Here is an 11,727-nt window from a genome sequence, read left to right on the forward strand (position 1 = left end):
TGCACCTGGGTTGGTGCAACCCCCAGTATCAGTACAGACTGGAGGTGACGGGATTGAGAGCAGCCCTGTGGAGAAGGACTTGGCGGTACTGGTGGATGAAAAATTGGATATGAGCCAGCAATGTGCGCGCACAGCTCAGAAAGCCAAGCATATCCAGTGCTGCATCGAAAGAAGTGTGGCCAGCAGGTTGAGGGAGGTGACTCTCCCTCTTTACTTGGCTCTCGTGAGACCCCACCTGGACCACTGCATGCAGCTCTGGGGTCCCCAGTACAAGAAAGACACAGACCTGTTAGGGCAGGTCCAGAGGAGGGCCGTGAAAATGGCCCGTGGGCTGGAACACCTCTCTTATGAAGAAAGGCTAGAGAGAGTTGGGTTGTTCAGCCTGGAGAAGAGAAGGCTCCGAGAACACCTTATTGTGGCCTTTCAGTACTTAAAGGGGGCTTATAAGGACAGAGAGAGACGTTTTACCAAGGCCTGTAGTGACAGAACAAGGGGCAATGGTTTTAAGCTGAAAGAGGGTAGGTTTAGATTGTCCATAAGGAAGAAATTTTTTACAATGAGGGTGGTGATACACTGGACCAGGTTGCCCAGAGAAGTTGTGGATGCCCATCACTGGAAGTGTTCAAGGTCAGGTTGGACGGGGCTTTGAGCAACCTGATCTGGTGGAAGGTGTCCCTGCCTAAGGCAGGGGGGTTGGGCTAGATAATCTTTGAAGGTCCCTTCCAACCCATTCTATGATTCTATGATTCTTTAGCAGTTTCAGGTGCACTGCTTAAATGCGGAGGTTTTTTTGAGCAGAACAGATAACTAACTGTCCTCTGAAGACCAAGAAGACTAAACTCTTCACAGATAATCTTAAAGCCCTTCATTTTGTTTTCCACTGATTTCTATGACTTTCTTATTTCTTCTGGGGTGGCTTACTTTCATTAAAATCAAGTAGAAATGCATTTTAAATATAAGTGGGTTCTGCTACAATATTTAATAGCTTACCTACCATGTAATATTGTAAATATTGTAATAATAAATACTTTATATTGCACTACAGAAAATCTTTGTCTTTCAATCAATGTTTGCTGTGTGTGAAAGGGAAAAATACAGGGGTATCTTGTTCAATGAGTAATATGGTAATTTTTTTCTGCTTTCAGAAAGCAATGTTCCAAGAGATACTATTGCTGAAACATCATGAAGTTGTTATCAGGCAACAGCGGGACTATAGTAAACTTTAAAACTATATTTCTATTTTAATGCTGATTTTTGATACATTCTCCTCATTAACTTGAAGTTCTCATAAGAAGTCTTTGTCCCTGAAATTTTACTTCACCTATGATAAGTGTTATTCCAGAACGTTGGGACTACAATTACAGAGGGGATTCAGGCACTAAATTCCAACATGTGAGTATACCTGCCATTGAGAGAATATCCATTTTATCTTTTAGTACCTAAACACCACAGGCTAGTTAAGAAAAAAACAATACATTCACTTCTGGTACCAGGTGTGGTCACTTAAGTCTGGTAATAGTAGGGAGCTGGGAAGGCAGCTCCCAGGGAAGTCCCAGTTTATTGTGGTATATTCATAAAATAGGCATCTCCTATCTCAGGTACAGGTAGATATAGGAAATGGCAATGACAGGGTGAACATGTTGTGTAGGCAGTGCTCTGTGCAGTGTGTTGGCTCTTGTGAGTCTAAGATGCCAGTTCTCATGCATGGAAAAGGGAGCCTATTGCTTAATTCAGGGTTGTGACTTCCACTGAAAGCCTATACCTACCAATTTGATGATACAATGCAACATCCAAGATCCTCCATGAACCTAGCCTCAGACTGAGAGGTGATGGGCTGTAACACTAGCGTTGTATTCTTAAAATGGCTTTTGTTATTACCAAGTGAATTAGTTATTCTGCAATATTTGTATATACCTGCAACATCTGGTAATCAACATATCACTAAAAGAGATGAGTCATTCTAGTTCTGGTCAGGAACATACTTTTACACTGAACGCACCATGCTGAGCAAGATAAAATTCCAAAAATCTAAAGAAATACAGCAAAATTCTAAAATGTTAATGTAATCCTTGACTATAGAAATATTTCTAAAACTTGTCTGTTACAGAACGATGCTGGAGCAGGTAGGTTTGGGAAGGGCTGGAGAGGTATGGAATGATGTAAGAATTACACAAAATAGGGCTAGCATATATATAATAGGATATATATCTATATAGCCTATCTTCCTCTCTAGAGTAAAATAATCTCTATCTGTATCATCTGGCAGAGAACAACTGTATTGATCATTACAGTTCATTTTGGGACCCACCAATAACTGAATCTGATTCATTACTAAGAGCAGACAAAATAAGTATACATACAGCATTCATTTATGAATTTGTACATATGTAACAGATTATTGGTTGTATCTGAAATGGTATACATTTATACAATATGGAATAAGCGTAAGAAATCCACTTCAGCTTGTTTTCCAATTTTGGCTGATTCTTCCCTCTTTTTTTTTTCTCTCTTAACTTTATTTCTAGGTTTACCTCCTCATGCTAAAATGATAAGTCCTCTTGATACTTGCAGATTTTTACCACCATCTGTATTAATATGGAAATCAGCTTCATTTTTTTTTTTTCAGATTAAACAATCTATCTTTCCACACATTCATTTCCTGAGGTTTTCAAGAAACACTAAAATAATCATTAATTGTTACAGATATGTAAATTACATATAGCCTGCTACCATAGGAGCTTGCATCTGAAAAAAAAGCTAAAGTTTTAAAGACCCTACTAAAGTTACCTTCAGGAACTGATGCAGCCTCTTGCTTCCATCTGTCAGTGACATACCTGAACTGGTTTGCTGAGCTTGCAGCTAGTGTCACAAGTGGGTAATCGTGAAACCCAGGCTAATGGGAATGGGGAATTCAGAAGCCTAGTTCCATGTGAGAGCATTCTTCCCTGTCATCTCTTTAGACTACGGCACAAAGATCAGGGTAAAAAACAACAACAACAACAACAAAAAAACCCAAAAAAACCCAATTTGGCAATCCTGCTGGATGCCAAGCAGACACAGTCCAAGCTGAGGGAAAAAAACAAACATCTAAGTAACTAAACATTATGTACAGCATTTTTCTTGATAGCCTCTGTCTCTACTTTCTGTCCTGCAAGACACTGTAACTGAACAGCATGAACCTACAGGCTAATCTGGACTGTTTTAAAGCTGCATGGTTAAGCTTGGTACCAAACTACTACAAGAAAGTTACATGAGATAAAACGCTTCTGAGCTTGAAAATTCCAGCAGCCTTATTCCTTTCATTGTTCTGAGTCCATCTTTCCTTGTCTTCACATGGAAAGATATGCTAACAACTGAACATCCCCTCCTCCCCACAATCACTTACTGAATTGGAGTTACATTGTCAAGCAAGTTACTACTTGGCCAAGACAGCATTTTAGATGCTTAATTAAACTCCTGACTGGGCTGAAAAGGAGCCCTAAAAACAAGTCTTTCTCCATTAGTAGCATGTCAATTTCCTCTTTTATGACCTTTCAGCTGCTTCTTTCAGCTCACCCCCTAAAGCAATACTTCCATTATACATAAGGAAACAAACGAATAACAAAACAGAACCAATAGGCTTAGGAAATGGTAAATATGAAAGCTGAGCATGTACTGCTAAATGAGACCATAACCATAGATAAGAGCAAAAAGTTTACAATTTTTTTTCTCCTGTAAACCTTCAAAAAAAAGCGCCTCCCATGTTTGATTTGTTATTAGATACAAAGAAAAGATAACTGTACTTGAGAAACAATTGGTTTTTAAACACTTTTTCCAGTTAATGCGCATTCGCGTGCGTGCATGTATTTTTCTTTCCTGGACTGAACTCAAGTATTGCACTTTCTATTTTTTTATTCTTTCCTTCTGAAAGTGGAATTGTTTTCTCTGCTGAAAATATTCCCTGAGCATAACATAAAGAGACTCTTACTTTATTTCTTTGCTTTAAGCATCTTGGCGATTTAATAATTTTATTTGAAACATACTGTGATAAGGTTGCCTGATACCACATGACTTTATTGGGCAAATTGTGCCATAGGAGTCTAATGCTGAACACATTTCCACTCACTAACCATGAAGAGTATTGCCTATGGTGCTTATAGCCATCATAAACAAGTTACTTCCTCGTTCCCCTTTGACAGTCAGTGATTATATGGAATTAAATAGTATTTTCAGGATCATTTTTTGGTCTTGAAGGTCCCCAGGATTTTGGGCATGAATTTTCCCATCTTCTTGTCTTTGGCATCTGTGTCATATTCCTCTTCACTTTGACTTGTATTTTCATCCTTTTTACAGAAGACCTCAAATCTACTGTAGACTCGCTTCTCCTTCCGCATATTCTCCATTTTTTTCAGGAGGGTATCTCTATCCTCTGATGGTTGCCGCTGAAGATTTCGTTTCTGGCTCCCAAAACTCTCTGACCTGTGGATGTTACAGCTTTTCTCCTTCTCACCTTTCCTTTCCAGGCTTGTGGTTGACTTAGAAAGGTCAGGATTACTAGTGGATGGTAGTTGCTTGGCCAGTTCAGCTCTGTTCTTCTGACTGTTTGCAGAGATTTGTTCCAAAATCACCTTGGTATCATCACGGAGGTTGCTGCTGTACAGGATGTTAGCTGTGGATGAAGGAAATCTCCCCTGTGTTGGCTGGCTGCTTTTGGGAGGAAGTGGTGTTGCAAATTTATGGGTTTTTTCTTCCTCCATCATTTCCTGACAGTCCCCTATGGAAGATCGTTTGAGAACCACAGACTGCTTGTCAGATTTTCCACTCTCAGAAGTGGGTTCCTCCTCCAATTTCTTTTCACCTTTTGGGTTCAAAAGCTGCTTCAGCCGTAGTGACCCTTTTCTTAAAAATTCCATTGGATTTTGTTCTTGTTTTGAACAGTCTTCCTCAGATTTATTGAGCGAGCTGTCTGATCCTTGACTTCGAGATAGGTTTTCAAGAACTGATGTGGTACTTGTCCTTATCTGTGGTTTCTTCAGTTCTGTATTGACTAATTTTTGAGTGTCTTCTTTGAATGTCACTCTTTCCTTCTTCTCTGGAAGAGTCAATTTCTGAGTGTCTCCTACAAATATAAGACTCTCCTTCTCTGGAAGAGCAGGTTTATTCTCTATGGGGTAAAACCGAGATGATAATTTGTCCACCTTAGTGCTAATATGTGCTAGGGGATCTTTACTCAATGTATCAACAAGCTGGGGGGTTGATGAGGCCATTCCAAAGGGTCTGTCAGCCTCTCCATGCATTTTGTAAGTACTGCAGGAGTCTTTGGAGTCTAGTACCCTACTCTCCAGGATCTTATATTGCACGGATTTGGTACATTTCTTCTCTGTGTTCTGTGATTCTTCCTGTAGATAACTAGCAACAGCTTTGGTATGAGTGACTGTAGCTCGCTCTGTGTCTTTGCCCACAGCTTTGTACTTCTCTAGAAGTTCTGCCACTTTAGATGAGGCGGCTGTCTTTATAGTTTCACTGTCTTTTGTCAACTCACTGGACATTTGTTCTTTTTGGATCATCTGAACCTTTTCTATTGTGGTGCTAGGCTGATCTAACTTGGCAGCACTAAAAATCAGAGAGGACCTGAGTCTTGAGCTCCTCTGGATCAAAGGATTTATTCTGGACCTAAAGGCATCTTGTTTCGTTATAGGGGTTTCTTCACCTGCTCTATCAGGATCTGCAAATTCTTTGGCACTTTCAACTCCCAGTGACTTGCTATTAAAAGACATAGGGGATTTGAATGCTGGGATAAGGTCAGTGGGGTGCTTTGTGAGGGTATCCCCAAGAACATCATTATATGCCTCTGATTCCATAGGCATTGGAAGACCTTCTTCTGGTTCGGACTGGTATGCACTAAGGTATGAAGAAATCCTCCAGTTACGTAAACCTGTTCTATTTTCCTGTGTGTTCTTGTCTTCATCTTGGTCCTCATCTTTGTCTTGTAAGAACAGGCGTTGTTCCAGGCTTTGTTTCTGTGTAGGAGAAGTCTGGCAAATAAATTTCTGTCCTATATTCTGCCTTCTTAACATCATTCCCATTGGGCCATTGCCTGCAGGATTCAGCTGATCAGAGCCATGTCTCACTTCCCTGGAAGAATTTGAAGGTACGTAATCCAGCCTTAAGGGGAAACCCTCCTGTGGGAAACTGGATTCAAGTTCAGGATATCTGGGTCCCTCTCCATAGTCTTCCAGTTCATTGAATCCTGGCCTACCACCTCGGATTCTCTCAAAGAGTCCCTGAGGTCTGCCAGAAAGATGGGGATGTTCAAACTGGTACTGGTAGAACTGGTCCTTCTGAAAATGACTAGACTGGATTTTAAATTCATCCATATTGTTCACAAACATCTGCCTGGCATACTGTTTAGAAGAAGCAAAATTTTCAAATGTTCCTTCTGCAAAACTGTGTCTCTTAAAAGCATCCAACTCCAACTGCTTGGAACGGAGAAAACCCCTGACAGGATCCATTTGAGAATTCTCCATTTCTACCTTTTTATACATTCGCATGGCCGACCCCTCCACAGTATGGCGCAACATGTCATCCCGCCTGAAATTTGACAGAAAGTACCTGTCTGGATCAACTCTGTCCATAAAGGAGGGAAAAAGATTGTCATCTCTCTGGAACATCAGGGGTGCTTTTTTTGGAAAGAAAGGCATGTTATTGCCAAAGGGAGTCATGGCAAATGTGTTTTCTGCCTTTGCCAAGACATTGGCTGGAGGAACAAGAGGTTCTGACTGTGCAAACAAAATTCGGAATTCTTCGTCAAAGCTGGCCACCAACTCCCCCTGGAAGATGTGCGCAATGCTTCTGTGAATCTTCTCAAAAGACCACATAAAACTACAAAGAGAAATAGAAGTAATGACAGTGTATTAGCATCAAGTAACTTGATTGTACCACTTTACATTAAACCATTTGCGATTGAGGGGTTTGAGGTTGAGAGGGCTGGGACTGTTTAGCCTAGAGACGAGACAGCTCAGGGGGATCTTATTAATGTATATCGATACCTGAAGGGAGAGCACAAAGAGGATGGATGGAGGCAGGCTCTTTTCAGTGGTGCCCAGTGGCAGGACCAGAGGCAATGGGCACAAACTGAAACACAGGAGGTTCCATTTGAACATAAGGAAACACTTTTTTACTGTGCAGATGACTGAGCACTGGAATAGGTTGCCCAGGGACAGTGTGGAGTCTCCCTCCTTAGAGATATTAAAAAACCATCTGGACATGGTCCTGGACAACTGGCTCTAGGTGGCCCTGCTTGAGCAGGGGGGGTTGGACCAGATGACCGCCAGAGGTCCCTTTCAACCTCAACCATTCTGTGATTCTGTGCAGGAAGGAGGAAGACGTTCAGAGTTACGGCATTTGTCTTTCCAAGTCAAGCTCTGCTTTTCTGGAAATGGCTAGGTATCTGCCTGCCGATGGGAAATAGTGAATGGATTCCTTATTTTGCTTTGCTGGCGTGTGCAGGTTTGCTTTAGCTATTAAACTGTCTTTATCTGAACCCACGAGTTTTCTCACATTTGCCCTTCCGATTCTCTCGCCCATCCTGCTGGGAGTAGTGAGTGAACATCTGTGTGGGGCTCAGCTGCCTACTGGGGTTAACCCACAACACCTTATAATTACTGTAGTTTTTTACAGATCGTTTACACTCTTGAGGTGAAGGAAGCTTGGCTTCGGGTGTCTGGGCTTGAGGGCTTGTTTAATTGGTGTGTCTACCTCAGTTGCAAAATGGTGTATTTTTCCTGAAAATTGCTGCTCAGTGTCCTTCAGTGAGAAAAACTTTTGTCACTGATGTTCATTTGGAAGTGCCGAAGCACCACTTTACCAATTAACCAGCCTCTTTCTCACTGAAACTGGGACACGTAACATTGCAGGGCTTCTCACCTGTAGTTGCCACTCAGCACCACCATGCAGTCCACCAAGAGGAATTTCTCTTTCACATGGCCTTTGAAGGACATCCCTGTGCGGCAGTAGTAGGTTGGGCCAGAAACTGTCCTCACCCTTAGGAACTGCAAACCAGACAAGGCACTGACTCAGTTGGAAGCTCTTACTTCCCTCCCCCTGCCCCTCCTTCCCCTTGCTCTTTTAACTTCCATCCTGACACCTTTTTTATACTTCAGCTCTAGTGATTCTGTCTGCATATACAATGGATAGATAAACCCATTTATTAGTGCGTCCTCAGCCCTTTATTGTTGTGCCAGCTCTCCTAGCTTTCTTCATACTCATCTTTCATTAGGCTCTGGCCCATTTTCCCCTTTCTCAGGTTTTTACTGTCGTAACAGCCCTCTGTGTCCCAGGACATATCCCCCTCAGGATGCAAATCAGGGGCAGGGCAGGTCTTTGGTTTGCTCACCTCCACATAGTTAAGATTGACTCTACATTTAGCAGCTGTATCGAGGAAAAGTTGAGAGTTCATTTCATCCAGCAAGATGTACACAGGCACTCTGCGAGCAGCAGCATCCAACACCTCAAACAGCAGATCCACATCAGTGAAAATGTCCATCACTATGGCTACCACCTAGGAAAAGAATGTGAGAAAGATATCAGCAATCTGTGCCTGCTTATGCCCTGACTGATCAAATTCCCCAGCACCTCACATTCCAAAGCTGCACTGCTGCACAGTCTCCATTTCAACTTCCTTTTTAAACAGGAACCTTCCCATTTAAAGGTTCCTTTAAACATTGTGGGCCCCAGAAGTGGATACAGAATTGCTATCTAAGGTGCATATTCTGTATGTGAGGGTGAGAGGTGAAGGGAAACCCCACTGCCACTGAGAGTTCCCTTACTCATTAATCCAATGATAGCAGGTATTTTTTGGTTACGTAACCACACTGGAAGGTTGTATTGAGCTGCTTGGCCACTACCTGCTCCAACACACCTGTGCCATTTTTAGATAAATTCCTGGCCAACTTTCAGTCAGCCACTATATAGCTGCATCTGTATGCTGATAATATAGGAAGTGGCTTCAAAGCTCTATCTCCCTGTCCTTCCCAATTCTTATTTTATCAGTGAATATAAATACCTGATGGAAGGGTGTAAGGAAGATGGAGCCAAACTCTTCTCAGTGGTATCCAGTGAAAGGACAAGACACAAGACACAAATTGAAATATAGGAAATTCCAGTTAAACATAAGAAAAACCTCTTTTACTGTAAGGGTGATTGAACACTGGAACAGGTTTCCAGAAAGGTTGTGGAGTCTCCATCCTTGGAGATACTCAAGGACATGTCAAGGACAGGCTAGATGGGGCTCTGAGCAACCTGATCTAGTTGAAGATGTCCCTGCCAATTGCAGGGGGGATGGACTAGATGACCTTTAAAGGTCCCTTCCACCCCAAAGCATTAAAATAAGAAGAGTAAAAAAAAAAAAAGTCCTAAGTAACCTTCTCTAATCGCCCCAGCTTTGAGCAGGGTGGGCTGGACTAGACCGTCTCCAGAAGTCCCATTCAACCTCAACTATTCTGTGATTCTGTGAACTCTTGGTATATTTTAGCATGGCCTTACACACTTTTCCATGAGACCAGAGAGCAGAGGCTAGCTTTGAGTCAGTAAATGGTAGTTTTAGAATCAACCTTCCCCTCTGTCAGGTCCTGGGAGCAAAGTTAAGGGAATTAGCAGAGGACCTGATGCATTCTGATTCATCTTTTGCACACATATAATTTTATCTCTGCTCTAGTTGGGCTCTTCACTGTCTCACCTGTTGAGCTGCTCGAATCATTCTGCGAGCCTCCTCCTTAATGCTGGGATTGTCCGGAGGTGGTGGTTGCACGAGGGTTGTCACCTCTGTTCCCCTGAACCCAAAGACCATTGGCCAGCCCAGGTCAAGCTCAGGAACAGCAAGGTCTGAGTTCATGGGCCAGTAAGTCCCAGAGGATCCATCCATGTCATTGTCACCTGCGGTATCTGTGCTACCTTCCTGATGGGCGTACTGGGGTTTCTGGAGATTCTGTATGATGTGATCCACCTCTGAGTTGCAAAGAAAATCAGGGGCTGCTTCCTCTGCCAGGAAGCGTTGGTAACTTTCCTTCCCCTCTTCAGTAAGCACATCCAGAGCTAAGCGGTAATACTCCTTGTAATGGGGGGGAAGATAGTTAGGGTCAAGGGGATTGTCCCCCTGTGAGGAGCTTTGAGATCGACGAGCCATGAGGGGAGGGAGAGCTGTAAGAAAAGAACCAACAATGAGAGCAGTTTCACTCCAGTGACACATCTGTCCTTATAAATGGTGAGAGCTGGGGGTTCACGATGGCAAAATCAAAAGGGAAGAGAGTCAAAACACACAGAGTAATGTTGGAGAAAGTTCATTCTGAATGGATGGGGAGCCTTAAATTAGGCAAAGGTGGTAATCACTTAAGCATTACTTAAACACAGTTAATTTTTTGGGGGCAAAATAAGGAACAAATCAAATCAGGCAGCACTGTGATGAACAAGGATGATGCATCTAACAGAATGCCCAACTTTCTTTTTTAGGCTGCCGATTGCTAAGCTTAAATTTGTCTTTTGTTTTAGAGCTACCTTCCCCCCAAATGAACAATGCTGCTGGTTATTATCTGGACTCCATTAAAACTCATTTCCAAATGCTACAAAAATTATTTACTGTGTGTAATATGGCACTAAACCAAAAAGCACATGCATGTATACAAATGCAACTTCTGAATCCTTAGAAATTGAGTGTTATAATCACCTCAGCATATGAATAGAAGCGGGGTATGAGTGGAATGCAGGCAAGTATAAGGACATCCTGCTGTTGTAACATGGTCAGAAATCAGACAAGTCTTCATGAGATCCATGAAGAAATAAAAACCAAGGGACATGATTGCTTCTTCAGTCTCTTGCTGTTGGGAAAAATCTGAGCTGAAGGGGCTCACAATATTTGACAACCGTCTGTAGGGAACCTATTATTTGAGACTAAAGACAAATTTTATTTTAACCATTTTTTGGAAGAAAAGCTTGTTGTGCCACAAATACAACTCAATAAATAATATCCTACTGATCTGCAAAGAACTCCAAAGCCCTTTGGCTTCCTGAGCCTCAATTAATGTCAATGCTCGGACATACTTTTCCTGGGGCTCCAGCACTGACATGCCAACAGAGGCTCCCTCATAATCAAAAAAAGAGTGTGGCTGTCCTTGACCACTCATGCAAAATTACATTAATAGGAAGTGTGAGTATAGAGAGTGATATTGTCATTGCCATCCAACACATCTGCTCCCAAAATGGAAGGGATTGCCATGGATGTGGGAGGAAGAAAAAAAGACTTCAGGCCCATACTATCACTCTCGTTAACAGCTGTAAGTATAAAGCTAGAACAGTTTCAAGATAAAGCCTGAGTGGACTTTCTTATCTGACTACCTGCATAGCACAGATCAGTGCTATGTTACTCCTGCCTCAAACTCCCACAAGTTACTCCTGCTTCAAACTATAACTCCTAGTAGAGCTGCATGATACAACAGGAAAAAATATGGTCTTAATATAAAGATAGCAACTGCATCTAACAGGTCTCTGAGTGAAGTATTCCAATAGATAATCGTCTCTATAGTCTACGCACATAGCCTTATTTGTAGTCTGAATTGTCTAGATTTATCTTCCCACTCTAATTCTCATTTTATCTTTTTTCGCTTAAAATAAAAAGCAGTCCACTCTATACCTCCATTTTGGTGTGCTCAAGTCACCTATGTACCTGCACTTAACTATTTTAGTAGTGTCTTTAGC

At 42.0% G+C, this 11,727-nt stretch overlaps 1 protein-coding gene across 1 annotated transcript; it reads right to left on the reverse strand.

The window, feature by feature from the left end:
* Positions 1-4,214: 4,214 nt before the first annotated feature.
* On the reverse strand, positions 4,215-10,168 carry FAM83H (family with sequence similarity 83 member H; the record flags this gene model as incomplete). Its single annotated transcript, XM_082315487.1, has 4 exons — positions 9,716-10,168; positions 8,375-8,539; positions 7,906-8,030; positions 4,215-6,861 (listed from the first exon to the last, which is right to left on the reverse strand). The coding sequence occupies exons 1-4, from the start codon at positions 10,160-10,162 to the stop codon at positions 4,215-4,217; spliced, it is 3,384 nt and encodes a 1,127-aa protein (XP_082171613.1). The 5' UTR covers positions 10,163-10,168.
* Positions 10,169-11,727: the final 1,559 nt, after the last annotated feature.

This window comes from Platalea leucorodia (genome assembly GCF_965183815.1).
Source record: "Platalea leucorodia genome assembly, chromosome: 1".
In the NCBI taxonomy this organism is placed as follows: Eukaryota; Metazoa; Chordata; class Aves; order Pelecaniformes; family Threskiornithidae; genus Platalea; species Platalea leucorodia.